Below are 14,959 nucleotides of genomic sequence, written 5' to 3'. Positions count from 1 at the left end.
TCATGATTCAGACCTTTATTCACTCTTATCTACTATTTCACAACACTGATCATTTCTGCTTGGAATTGTTAATTACTTTGCCAAATCCCCTTGTCTACTTTCAAATTCCAAATTATTTTCAGATTTTTGGAGGGTGTATTTTTTTTTTTTTTTTTAAAGCCTCATCGATGCTGAGATTTGAATGGGGAGCGTTGTTTCATGTGAGCTGGGACTTGTATCTCTTGGCTCTGAGACTGTTTGGATGTATTCCAAATGGAACTCCATTCTCTTTATAGTGCGCTACCTTTTGACCAGTGCCCCATTTTTGACTGCTCCCTGGATTCCAGCTGTCCACATGAATATTTTCTCTGTGCAAAGAAAATTGGCAGTGGCTGCTGCTCGGTTCCCATCACCTCCACAGACTAAATAAACAGACAAGCCACCCAGTGAGTTAGTCCATCAGCGGCTAGCCGGGCCAGCCCTTGTTTTTCTTTTCTTCCTGCCTCCTTCCCTTGTTCCCTCTGATTATCTCTTCTTGTAATCCTCTCAGGACTGCTGTCTGTCTCTCTGGTGTTTGTTATCTGAACAAGAGCGTGTATGTGTCTGTCAACATTAGTCCTGTCTGTCTGCAGCACTAAACACCAAGCTGATCCTTTTAATGGACCCACTTATGGATACATAAGCCAAATATGGGACTGAAAGCGTAGTTTTAATTCCTATCCATGTTTTGTCTTTACCTATGATGCAATTAAATCATGTTTTATTTGGATTAACACGATTGTTTATCTTAGTCACATTCTCTTGACACTTAGTAAAATAAATCTGTAGAACATTTTGTTCTGTTATTGTAATTGCCTGGCTCGAAATATTGGCTCCGTTTTTGGAGTGCTGAGTTTCATAATGCATTCTGCAGTTTAACCAGCAGAGGTCAGTCTAACTGCAACCAGGGGAGACATACAGGGGCTGCTATGAAGTAGGCCACTCATACAATCTTTCAGTGGGATTAAATAAAGAGAACTGCATGCCAGAAATTCTGTATATACTTGTAAATTGTGGCCTATCCTGAAATGCCCTGTTTCTTTACACAATGTCCAACCTGTCACATTTGTAGAATTTTGCACGAAACTCTAATTTTCTTTTGATTTATGTCAGTTCTCAAGAATGATGCACTGTATGCACATCCTACTGAATTTACTGCATCCATCCATCCACGTTTGCTCAACCACACCCCATTTTAGTGTAGTTTTGCCCAGCTGGCTGCTAAAATCTTTTTGTCAGCTTGGTACACACAGGTGCAACCAAATACTATTTGTTTGACCAGTAGTTACAAGCACTGCTAATGATTTCACATTTCATACACACATTGAGTTAGGCCTACAATACTTAATTCAGGAGAAATGTTTTCCCTACACACAACAAATTATAGCAGCACATTTACTCAAGATCCTATTTACAGTAATGAAGTGATATGTGAAGTGTCTAGTCCTCTATGGGGTGGCAGGTAGCCTGGTGGTTAAGAGCGTTGGGCCAGTAACCCGAACGGTTGCTGGTTCTAATCCCCAAGCCAACAAGTAAGAAAGATCTGCCATTATGCCCTTGAGCAAGGCTGTTAACTCCCCAACAACACCTACTCCCCGATGACATGGACCTTGATTAAGGTTGAATGCATTCAGCTGTGCAACTGTTTAGTTTTCCCCTTTACCTCAGCTATATAAGTAAGGTTCCTAGGTTGGGCTGTTGTCATGCTCAGAAGGGAAACAAATGTGTCTTGTCCCATTTGAAAGGGAATTCCCTCCATGAATCTTAAATATGGTTAATAGCAAATATATAAACAACTGCGTTAGCTTTCAGCAAACTTAACATGTGTAAATATTTGTATTTACATAAGATTCAACAACTGAGACAAACTGAACAAGTTCCACAGACATGTGACTAACATAAATGGAATAATGTGTCCCTGAACAAAGGGGGGGGTCAAAATCAAAAGTAATCTCTTGGACTGCACCAGATTTGCCCGTTCTTGCTGTGAGATGTTAGCGCACCTGCAAGTTCCCGGACATTTCTGGGGGGAATGGCCCTAGCGTTCACCCTCCGATCCAACAGGTCCCAGACATGTTCAATGGGATGGAGATCCGGGCTCTTAGCTGGCCAGGCCATGGCAGAACACTGACATTCCTGTCTTGCAGGAAATCACGCACAGAATGTGCAGTGTGGCTGGTGGCATTGTCATGCTGGAGGGTCATGTCAGAATGAGCCTGCAGGAAGGATACCACATGAGGGAGGATGTCTTCCCTGTAACGCACAGCTTTGAGATTGCCTGCAACAAGCTCAGTCCAATGATGCTGTGACATACCGGCCCAGACCATGACGGACCCTCCACCTACAAATCGATCCCACTCCAGAGTACAGGCCTCGGTGTAACGCTCATTGCTTCAACGATAAACGCAAATCCGACCATCACCCCTGGTTTGACAAAACCCTGACTCATCAGTGAAGAGCACATTTTGCCAGTCCTGTTTGGTCCAGCGACGGTGGGTTTGTGCCCATAGGCGATGTTGTTGCCGGTGATGTCCCCCTTCTGATGACCAGGTGGCGAATCGCATCTCTGCATGTCTGGCAGACATATCAGTGTGGATGACGGATCACCACCTCAAGCTGAACCTCGGCAAGACGGAGCTGCTCTTCCTCCCGGGGAAGGACTGCCCGTTCCATGATCTCGCCATCACGGTTGACAACTCCATTGTGTCCTCCTCCCAGAGCGCCAAGAACCTTGGCGTGATCCTGGACAACACCCTGTCGTTCTCAACCAACATCAAGGCGGTGGCCCGTTCCTGTAGGTTCATGCTCTACAACATCCGCAGAGTACGACCCTGCCTCACACAGGAAGCGGCGCAGGTCCTAATCCAGGCACTTGTCATCTCCCGTCTGGATTACTGCAACTCGCTGTTGGCTGGGCTCCCTGCCTGTGCCATTAAACCCCTTCAACTCATCCAGAACGCCGCAGCCCGTCTGGTGTTCAACCTTCCCAAGTTCTCTCACGTCACCCCGCTCCTCCGTTCTCTCCACTGGCTTCCAGTTGAAGCTCGCATCCGCTACAAGACCATGGTGCTTGCCTACGGAGCTGTGAGGGGAACGGCACCTCAGTACCTCCAGGCTCTGATCAGGCCCTACACCCAAACAAGGGCACTGCGTTCATCCACCTCTGGCCTGCTCGCCTCCCTACCACTGAGGAAGTACAGCTCCCGCTCAGCCCAGTCAAAACTGTTCGCTGCCCTGGCCCCCCAATGGTGGAACAAACTCCCTCACGACGCCAGGACAGCGGAGTCAATCACCACCTTCCGGAGACACCTGAAACCCCACCTCTTTAAGGAATACCTAGGATAGGATAAGTAATCCCTCTCACCCCACCCCCCCTAAGTTTTATATGCACTATTGTTAAGTGACTGTCCCACTGGATGTCATAAGGTGAATGCACCAATTTATAAGTCGCTCTGGATAAGAGCGTCTGCTAAATGACTTAAATGTAAATGTAATGTCTGGTGAGGACCTGCCTTACAACAGACCTACAAGCACTCAGTCCAGCCTCTCAGCCTATTGCGGATAGTCTGAGCACAGATGGAGGGATTGTGTGTTCCTGGTGTAACTCGGGCAGTTGTTGCCATCCTATACCTGTCCGGCAGATGTGATTTTCGGATGTACCGATCCTGTGCAGGTGTTGATACATGTGGTCTGCCACTGCGAGGACGATCAGGTGTCCGTCCTGTCTCACTGTAGCGCAGTCTTAGTCTTCTCACAGTACGGACATGGCCACATCTGCAGCCCTCATGCCTCCTTGCAGCATGCCTAAGGCACATTCACGTAGATGAGCAGGGACCCTGGGCATCTTTCTTTTGGTGTTTTTCAGAGACAGTAGAAAGGCCTCTTTAGTGTCCTAAGTTTTCATAACTGTGATCTTAATTGCCTATCAAGGACTTCAGCCACCAGTCAGTATCTTAACGACCGTTCCACAGGTGCATTAACTGTTTATGGTTCATTGAACAAGCATGAGAAACCGTGTTTAAACCCTTTACAATGAAGATCATGAAGTTATTTGTATTTTTACGAATTATCTTTGAAAGACAGGGGCAAAAGGGACATTTATTTTTTTGCTGAGTTTGTGTCTTTGTGATTAGGCCATTGGCCTAGACCCCATGGCCCTTTTGGGACAGGCAGCATGTAATCTGGGCTGGAGCTGGGTGAACTGGGGTTGGGGCTAGGTAGGCTGGGCTCCTAGAAGAGCTCAACCTACTCCCCACCACTGATGGATGTAGGTGATGAAAGCCACTTGGTTAAGGATTTGTAGCCTCCTCTAGCATGGCATACTCATCAACCCCCAAGTCAAACCATTACACTGTAGCTGAAAACAGTTCATTGTGCTTAGCACCTTAAGACGTAAAACAGTGGCAGCCTTTAGAAATGATGATTACAGCTTCCAACATGATTTCCTATGCACTATAGTGTAGAGTTAAGTATAACAGTCATATAACGTGACCTAATCTAATAACTACAGTTGTAAGACTTGTAGCTTTGATGACCTTCAGTGCTCTACTCAGTATTAGAGTTAGAAGTGTAGGTCCCCACTTGAACAGTCTTTTTCCAGAGGCCTTTCCTGGAGCTGCTGTTATGCTTGAGCAGAGTTTCCCTCCTTTCTACATGTGGTAAGTAGTCCGTAGGGCCACTCTGTCTTTCTCAATTTCCCTATTGGTCCTCAGTCTCATTGAAGAGGGTGGTACGGTCAGCCCAATACATCATCAGGCACACTGCCTGCCCTCCAGGACATCTACAGCACCTGGTATCGCAGGAAGGCCAAGACGATCATCAAGGACCTCCGCCACCTGAGCCACTGTCTGTTCACCCCGCTGCCATCTAGAAGTAGGAGACTGTACAGGTGCATCAAAGATGGGACCGAGAGACCTGATAAACAGATTCTGTTTCCAGGCCATCAGACAGTTAAATAGTCACCACTAGCCGCCCAGCACCCTGCCCTGAACCTTAATCACTGTTCTAGCCAGCTACCGCCCAGTACCCTGCCCTGAACCTTAATCACTGTTCTAGCCAGCTACCACCCAGTACTCTGCCCTGAACCTTAATCACTGTTCTAGCCAGCTACCACCCAGTACCCTGCCCTGAACCTTAATCACTGTTCTAGCCAGCTACCACCCAGTACCCTGCCCTGAACCTTAATCACTGTTCTAGCCAGCTACCACCTAGTACCCTGCCCTGAACCTTAATCACTGTTCTAGCCAGCTACCACCCAGTACTCTGCCCTGAACCTTAATCACTGTTCTAGCCAGCTACCACCCAGTACCCTGCCCTGAACCTTAATCACTGTTCTAGCCAGCTACCACCCAGTACCCTGCCCTGAACCTTAATCACTGTTCTAGCCAGCTACCACCCAGTACTCTGCCCTGAACCTTAATCACTGTTCTAGCCAGCTACCACCCAGTACCCTGCCCTGAACCTTAATCACTGTTCTAGCCAGCTACCACCCAGTACCCTGCCCTGAACCTTAATCACTGTTCTAGCCAGCTACCACCCAGTACTCTGCCCTGAACCTTAATCACTGTTCTAGCCAGCTACCACCCAGTACCCTGCCCTGAACCTTAATCACTGTTCTAGCCAGCTACCACCCAGTACCCTGCCCTGAACCTTAATCACTGTTCTAGCCAGCTACCACCCAGTACCCTGCCCTGAACCTTAATCACTGTTCTAGCCAGCTACCACCCAGTACTCTGCCCTGAACCTTAATCACTGTTCTAGCCAGCTACCACCCAGTACTCTGCCCTGAACCTTAATCACTGTTCTAGCCAGCTACCACCCAGTACTCTGCACTGCACATTGGAGACCGCTTTGCTCTATGTACATATTCATTGAACACTTCATTTGAATAATGTTTACATACTGTTTTCAAGTCAAAGCACATCCTATATACGGTAACTACTGCTATTAACTATTAACTATTTTCTATTCATATACTGACCATACTATCTATACACACCGTTTTATGCATTATACAATACATATATACTCCAGACGCTGACATTGCTCGTTCTGATATTTATTAATTTCTTTCTTTTCGCTTTTTGGATTGTGTGCTATTGTTTTGTATTGCTGGGTATTATTACTGCACTATTGCAGCTAGAAACAACAAGCATTTCACTCCACGTGCGATAACATCTGCAAATCTGTGTATGCGACCAATAAACTTTGATTTGATACTCCACCCTGTGTCGGTCTTCAGTGTAGAGCTGAGAGCAGACAGACTTCTGGTTTGGAATAGAACATAACAGGCCAAAGCTCTGGCCTGAAACCTAAATGGCACCCGATTCCCTATTTAGTGCATTACTTTTGACCAGTGCCCATAGGAGTCTGGTCAAAAGTGGTGCACTATATAGGGAATAGGGTGGCATTTGGGATGCATTCCTCAAAATGATTAGTCAAGGTAGTTTTTAGACTATAGAAATCATCGTTAGGATAAAGATATAACATATGCTGTTTTGGCTAATAACCTATTCTATTCGCTTGGGATTCAGAACAGAGAAAGAGAGGTATGTTAGCCTAGGGAGAACATAAAAAGGAACATAAATAGCTAGTGCAGAAACACATCAGTGTGCTGTTAGCATTGGTTTCAAGCATCTTTTTTTTATGGACAGAACTGAGATGTTTGCGCAGAGCGAGGGACATATGGTGCAGCTCCCACAGCTATACGCCATGTTGAGCCGGCCACGTTAAACGCCTGCCAGTCTGCACTATTCATTAGCTTTTACTGCCACTTGCATGTGTTTAATTATCATCCTCTGCTTCTCTCCCTCTCCAGATCACTGTACAATTCCATGCCACCTTATGATTATTCATTCCAATTTAGAATTTAGAACCCAGTCTTATGTTATTTCACAGTCACACTGAGATGTGGTGTGTAATTTGTAAAAGAATAGCCAGCAGGGATTCGCTAGTCTGTCATCCCAAAACGGAGCCCCAGCCATGGAAACACAATGCAATCAACCCCGATGTGGCTGGCATTCAAATTGTTATTGTTTTAACCAAACAAACCACTTCTAAACACTAGGTTTGCATTACGAGCTCATATTTAGGCCCTTCTGTAAACATGGCGGCCCAGAATGAATCAATTAAAAGGGCATTACGTTGGTTCCTGTTTATTTAAAACATGTTTACACTGCAGGGGCCGGCCTGGAAATTCATATTGTTCCTCCAGTCAGAGAGAATGTATAAATTGCAAACACATTTGTTAGCTTGACGTACATTTTGTAAATATTGATCTCTGCGTGATGGAGTGTCGTCAGACGACTGATTAGAAGAAACAAAATGGAGGAACATTCCATAGGTGCCTGCCTGCACAAACACAATGCAAATTGCATCAAGTTTTATATTGTGCTAATTTGCCACTACTATTAAGTTAGTAATAAAATATGTGGCATACTCTATTTAAGATAGTGATTGCCAGTGAATACTATAGCATTAGTCATTTGAGTTGTACCTCTTTAAAGCGATGTTATTCACTCTGTTAAAAATGTTTCACAATGCTTTAGGGGTATTAATCCAAATGAAGACTTCCCAGAAGGAATGAGATTTGGGAGATGTGTTTCAACTAGTACATTTTCTTCCTTTTTTCATTGGTCATTCTATTCATCCTACCTTTTTCCACTGTTGCTGCAAATTTGCAAACACAGAACCCCCTCACACACTCAAACAAGTATTCCAGTGCATGTAGACACACACACGCACACACATACACTTCTTACTAATCAGCCCTATTGAATTCTAACAACAATGGCCGCTCATCCTCAGGCCACCCAAGATGCACAAGCAGATCATGTTTGCTCTTTTGTTCCCCATATGTTTTTTCTCCTCAGCCAATTCTTTACAGAGACTGGTTGGTCCTGATTTTTGCCTTCAAGATCTAGTTATCTGTTGTTAAAGATGTCAGCTGTTATCTCACCCACATATTGCTGGCTATTTAAGGGGGATAAGGTCTTTCAGCTAGTGCCAGCTGCTGTCCCCTGCCTCCACACTTCCCCACCTAATGGACACACATACGCACAGTTTCACTCCCCCCCCCCCCCCCCCCCCCACACACACACACATGCTTCTCCCCCACGCTATCCTTCCCTTCCACCCCCTTTTCAAACTTCAACACTAATCTGTCTTGATAAAGTTCATAGAAGCGGGAAGGATAAAGAGAGAGAACTGTTCACAGAATAGAGCTCCCCCATGATTTTGCTGCTGCCCAAAGTGCCACTCAGTCTGATTCTTGGCTTCAGTGCCTATGCAGTCAGAGCTGTGCCAGGCAGGGGAGCAGGCATGAATGAGCAGTGCCATATCAACTCCCACCATCAGCCTGATGCTTACTGTTGAAACCATACATTACGTCACGGAGGTCCACAGGAAGAAGCAGTTAAAACTATGTCAGGACCAAACTCCGTGGGCTGTGAAACGTGTCCCTTAGACCTCCAGTGACATCATCACCCCCCCCCCCAAAAAAAAACCTGTGGCTTTCTATTTGTTTGGAAAAAACGTATCTAAGTCAACTTGACTGAATCAATGCCATCGAAAACTGGACGTTTTGCTTTTATCCCCTAGTATGGAGTGTTACTGCTTCCTTCTAAATGCATCCAGCCATGCATATTGTAAGCATTGTCTCAATTACACTACATTTGTGAGGGTGAGAGAGAGTGAATCCTGGGTTGGAGACAGAAGAGCCCTGTAGGTTTCAGACTGTCTGGACACTGTTTGGAGGAGAATTGTAAACCACAATTTGAGGTTAACCAGATGGTGCGGGTGCAGTCGCACCACAGTCCTAAGCACTCCACGGAGTTCAGCAAACACTACGCTGACCAATAGAGGTCAGAAAGCAACATCTTCTCCCACTTCATGGTCGCCAGCACCTCTGTGCAGGTGTAAATAGTGACGGCTACTTTTTCAACTACTTTTTTAAGAAACTATTATGGGAAATAGAAAGTAGACAATAAACTCTCTTTGAATAACCACTTTCACATTGATTCCTCTATCTGAAATGATGACTGTAACGTATTGGTAATACATGTGCTTTTACGTAGAAGCTGTAAGCATTTTGGACTTTTCTCTGTAATAAAATAGGGCTTATTACATGCTTCATTTTGACTAAATCCTAGCATTTTGAAGCTCCTTTCACAGTATAATATGTTGAGGAAGGTAATGCACGGTGTACTTAATACTGAAGGAGCCTTCCTCTCACCCACCTTCCCTCTCCCAAGGCTCTAGGGGCACGACAGTAACTTCAGAAGTCCCAGACATATCAGATTCAGACAGGCCCAAGGTAGCTGACAACTGAGATGTTGTTGTGGGAAGTAGAGGAATTTACAGCATAGAGCTTTCATCTACACAGGTGGGCCTGTGGGAGACAGTGGTGTTGGAGTCGTAACAATGAAGCAGGAAGTGTAAGAATTGTAAGATGACCTAGGGAGGCATTAAGTTGTTGACTTTGCTAATAGAAGCTAACAGAAAAACCATAACAGACTAAGTTGACTGAGAAAAGAAACATTGAAACAGACAGGATTTTTTTTCATTTGAATTTATTTTGTTAGTTAAATTCCTATAGAAGGTGAGGGAAAATAATGGTCACACAAGGGTTTTCTTGAGCATAGTTTTCGGAAGTCACAGTGTTTTAGACATCGACAAAAAGAGTACAACTTCAAAATCATTAAATGAAGAAGGAAAGGTAAGGAAACGTAACATGGTGGACAGTGTCTGCCACACCTCTCCTTCATTTTCCAAGTGTACCCTTCTCTCCAAAAAACAAAAACAAAACAGGGTCTGTCTGAAACCCTCTCTACTCATTGTGGACAACCCCCCCCCCGCTCTCCCACCCCTCACAAAAATAATAGCAACCAAACAAACAAAAACAACAAAAAAACAAATCTGTAACAATAGATATAATTATATATAATATATATTTACTCTTTAAAAATAGAACTTCAGTCTAGTGACTAACATCTGTACAAACTACAAAAATAAAAATTTATATAAATAATTTATATGGCATGACACACATTTGAACGAACCCCCATCCTCCCACTCATATAACTTACACACTCAGGTATTTATGTATTGAAGCAGTGAATGAATGTAGGTTGTTCTCTTATTATTTTGTTGTTTACTTCCAGAATGCACAGTCGCTACTTTACTTTTCTTTCATAACTCTATGTACCAAAGAAACCCAAGCTGCCACTTAAATCTATTACATTTCCCTGCATTTAAATTGGCAGTGATGTGACCAATACTGAACGACTGAACTTTGTCCATAATACAAAACGTACAAATTAAACAAAAACAAAATCACAGAAATGCTGGCTTGCATGTGAGCTACAACAACGAGAGAGAGAGAGAGAGAGAGAGAGAGAGAGAGAGAGAGAGAGAGAGAGAGAGAGAGAGAGAGAGAGAGAGAGAGAGAGAGAGAGAGAGAGAGAGAGAGAGAGAGAGAGAGAGAGAGTAAGTGGTTCTTGGAGTAGTTCTCTGCACAAAATGCACTACCTAGTCAACAATTGCACAGGGTTGAAATAATGTCTACCACAAACCTAAAGCAGCCAAAACATTTAGAAGAAAACAAAAACCTCCCTTTGCATTTGATATAAATTCCCTTTCAGAATAAAATTGGGTAAACAACCAGCATTAGTCAAATATGACCCCTTAGACCCCAGTCGAGTTGGAGGGGGGTTGACAACAAAGTTAGCCTTACCCAAAGTACAGCTTAGATAACCCCAGGAAAGCCAAAAACCTCTTCTCATAGCTCCTTCAAGTAATAAAACATGTAGACTGCAAAATAACAACGAGACAACGATCATAATGCAACATGCCAGTGAGCTGGGACACAATGAACGACGCTCAAGAAACTTCAACCCAAAGTGACACCAAGTCAAGTTACTGACTGCATACAGACATACAGAGCTTCAGGTGATTGAAATGGACCAATACATGGTAATATATTAATTTACTGTCTGAACACGGGCTTTATTCTGGATGAGCAGCCTGTGTATTATGGAAGAAACCAAAGGAGAATATGCTATTGTTTTGCTAATAGTATTTGCATCATATCATACCAGTAAATGAAGACACGTCTTGTACATATCAGGTGATTCTAAATGTGAAAAAAAGGTATGAAATGATGCTCTCAAACAAACAGGACAGATATCATATTTACATCCAACTTTGAATATATATACTGTGCTTATGAATTCCAAGAGGGTAGGTGTTGTGAAGGCACAATGGTTGTTATTGGTAGAAGAGGAAGAAAATATTTACTGAGCTTGTTTTTGTATTTGTACAGTGCAATCAATGACCAACAATGGATCATCTGAATAGATCATAGCTAGTGTGTGTGTGTGTGTGTGTGTGTGTGTGTGTGTGTGTGTGTGTGTGTGTGTGTGTGTGTGTGTGTGTGTGTGTGTGTGTGTGTGTGTGTGTGTGTGTGTGTGTGTGTGTGTGTGTGTGTGTGTGTGTGTGTGTGTGTGTGTGTGTTATGGAGCTTAATCAATAAGGCACCCTCCACTCTCAGTGTAAGAACATCTAGAATATCTCAACTTAGATCGGGGGAGGGGGGTACTGCAAATGATTTCCATTATTTGAAGTGTAGCAGCAAAAAAACAAACACTGGCCTTGTATTTTCAACAACCTAATATCTTAATAACCCCTGACTCTGAACTGTTTTACATATAGCATCTTCTAAATCTATACAAAGGGAGGACCCCCCCCCAATAATCTTATATATCTGACTCTACACAACACAAGAGAATAGCCAAGTTATACAGTACTCTTTTAAATAGTTGTTTCCCTCTTTTTAGTATTAAAATATATACTCATATATTTATATATTCTTAAAACAAGACCTTTTTTTAATATCTTTACAAATAAATCCTCTTGTCTGTGTGAGGTCTATGTACAGATCAAAGAGAACGGGCTGGGTATCGGAGGCAGCCAGAGAAGGATTCCAGACATAGGGGCAGGGTGGGGTAGCAGGGTGGGGTAGCAGGGTGGAGTAGCAGGGTGTCTAGCAATCTTTGGCTGCCTGGATCCATGGGCCACCTGGAACACAAGAGCAAGGAAGAAAGAAAACTGTGAGAACCATTGTTGAACACCAGTCATAGCTGCACACACAGACATATTCACAGACAGCCTATGTACAGAATGTTAATGTGAAAATATTCTAATATAGCCTCAGACTGATCTACCATAAAATGAAAGTCCAAGTATGTAAAAGTGTGTTTAAGTTTCAGTGTTAGACTCACCTTGTGCCTGGTTTGCCTGATAGTGGTTCTGTACAGATTCCAGGTCTTGAAGCTCCAAGGATTCACGCTTGGAAGATTGGGGAGCTTTCCCACAAGATTGTGAAGTCCTCTTAGTGTCCTTAAAACAGTCTGATTCACTGTCCTCGTAGCCCTCATGCATGTAACCCTGGTAGGCCCCCGGCACGCTGGGGTGCACCGCCACAGTCACCGAGGCTGTGGCCGTAACCATGGTAGTAACAGAACTACTGGGCATGGTACCGCCATTATAGGCCGGCATCTTAGTCCTGTTCTGAGGCCCTTTGTGTGTCTGAGACCTGGGACCACAGTGATTAGTCCTCCCAGGACCTTGGGTCCTGTCACTGGGTAAATGTTCCCACCTGGGTCCCTGGTCAGAATTGTAATCATGTTTGTTATCCCACTGCTTGAGTTGAGAGCTGACCGAGTTAACCGCATTCGGAGAAGATTCATTTAAGAGTTCTTTCTGAGCAGTTACAGATTGGTTCCCTTGGAACGGTTTCACCACCTGGAAGAGCAGAACAATAACAGACATGATTAGAATCACGATATTCATTGTTAATAACAATGTATTGCACATCATACTGTATTTGGGCTGTATTATGTATGAAGTAGCAACTAATACTGGGGTGCTTTCATACCGTGAGCTTGGGGAAGCTGGGGTTCTTGCTGGCCTCCAGCAGTATGTGGGAGGTAGGAGGGGTGATGTAAGGACTGCGGTCACCGTACTTGTACTCCTCCCCTATCCCTGACGTGGTAGTCGTCTCAGAGTAGCACTCTGACTCGGAGGACTCTGAGAAGGCCTGTTGTCGCGGGCTGAGTGGGCCGTGTCCTGCGTAGTAGCCGTGGTGGGTCATGGGAGGGGGGGAGGGGCCCTGGCGACAGGCAGCTGCCGTTGTCGGACGGGGTGACCTCCGGGGGTGGGCCCATGAGGGAAAGCAGCACGGGTAGCAGCACCAGTCCATTCAGGATACCCAGCACGGTCAGGATAGCCAGCACCGCAAAGAAGTACCTGGAACACAACCAACACAGAGGGAACATTTAGTCACCAAGGCTCCTTCTGAATGGGAATAAGCAGAGCCACCAGCACTCAGCCACATTAGTAAACAGGCGACACGAGGACACACTGGAAGGGAGGACACTGCAGAGCTGGGGGGGGGGGTAGAATCAGACCACCCTCTCTCAAGCCCTATGTTTGGCCCCATTTCCTTCTCTTTCCCTCCCTTCCCCTGCATTTCCTCTCTCCCTCTGTCCGTCCCTCTCTACTACTGGCAACTTGACAAGTTGGAAGAAAATTCCTGGGCTCCATCTTCTCCGTCTGGGAGCCCTCATCTATCACCACAGCACTGCCACTTCCTGAAAAGATGTGTTTACATTAGCCAGCAGATCCTACACGTCAGAAACGCCAGGGCCCTCCCTCCCCTCCCTCCCCTCCCTGTCTCATCGCAGGCTGGGGAGAAGAAGTGTCCCTCTTCTGGCCTCCGAGCCGCTGCTGCCGCTAAAGGCATTTCCCCTTCAACAACTTCATATCTGAAGTCGATGAGCTCCGATTTCACCGTGGCGAGGGCAAGGCACCTCTGTGTTTATACTGGGCTGGCCAGTGGAGCCTGCCTGCTCTTCCTGCCTGCTCTTCCTGCCTGCTCTTCCTGCCTGCCTATGTCAGCCACGTCACCTCACACCTCACAGACACTACATGAGAGAGATAAACAAAGTCCTGTTGGGTGGATGAGTCTCACTCAGCGCTACTACTACTACTACTACTACTACTACTACTACTACTACTACTACTACTACTACTACTACTACTACTACTACTACTACTACTACTACTACTACTACTACTACTACTACTACTACTACTACTACTACTACTACTACTATCGTGTTTTATATTGAATACTACTACTGTTGGTCAGTGTGTGGAGTGGGCCACAATTGGTAGTAGAGATACATGTAGTGTATATACAGTCAGTGTCCCTTCGTGATGAGAACAGAGAGGGAACTGTATACTCTGTCTAGTATCTGAAGGGAACCGGAGTGGATGGGAAGCTGCTCTGGAAGAAAATGTGTGTTTGTGTGTTAAGGGCAGGGGGTAAATCAGACTCTCAACATGCTCCAACTAAAACATCCTTTGATGCTCGTGGTACTGTTAAGAGCCTTCTCTTTGTCTCTCTTGGAGTTGTATGGAGCTGTTGTGGTTCCTAGCTCTGCCCTAAATGATTGCGCGGTGAAGGGTGCTCTGTAATGGGCCACAGAGCTGTGAGGTTGCCTGGGTCTCTGTGAGCCTCTCTCTGCTCTGAGGAAGGGCTGCGGTTGCCACAAGAAAGCGTGTATGAGAAAATTAGAGAGGACTCCACTTAAACGCTAACAGAAAACAGAGGGCTCGGCTCTTTTAACTGCGGTCCAGACTTAAGTAAGAAAAATAGAGTGGATCATGAAAAACAAGAACAAGGATAATAGCATTCCGGAACTTTCATTCATCCCTGCCTGAATCTACCACTCCGGCTTTGTTGGTGTCACACCTCAGAAGGGAAGGTCACTTTTAAGTTTGGTATCGAGCGTATCTTTATTTTCTCTGCACCTCATGTGCACCTCCCCTTGTGCCTTCCCATTTACTCTTCCACTCTCCCTGTGTCTGTCTCTTTAAC

The 14,959-nt window shown here is 45.0% G+C and overlaps 1 protein-coding gene across 1 annotated transcript in view; it reads right to left on the bottom strand.

Annotated features, from left to right (window-relative positions):
- Positions 1 to 9,889: 9,889 nt before the first annotated feature.
- LOC124009778 (protein patched homolog 1-like) overlaps positions 9,890 to 14,959 on the bottom strand; it is a 34,762-nt gene continuing 29,692 nt past the window's right edge. Inside the window, 4 exon segments of the mRNA XM_046321933.1 lie at positions 9,890 to 12,093; positions 12,297 to 12,819; positions 12,953 to 13,177; positions 13,179 to 13,323. Coding sequence (XP_046177889.1) covers positions 12,059 to 12,093; positions 12,297 to 12,819; positions 12,953 to 13,177; positions 13,179 to 13,323 — 928 coding nt within the window. The 3' untranslated portion in view covers positions 9,890 to 12,058.

Source organism: Oncorhynchus gorbuscha, linkage group LG22, assembly GCF_021184085.1.
Source record: "Oncorhynchus gorbuscha isolate QuinsamMale2020 ecotype Even-year linkage group LG22, OgorEven_v1.0, whole genome shotgun sequence".
NCBI classification, from domain to species: domain Eukaryota; kingdom Metazoa; phylum Chordata; class Actinopteri; order Salmoniformes; family Salmonidae; genus Oncorhynchus; species Oncorhynchus gorbuscha.
This window is presented reverse-complemented; position numbering and strand designations above follow the sequence as displayed.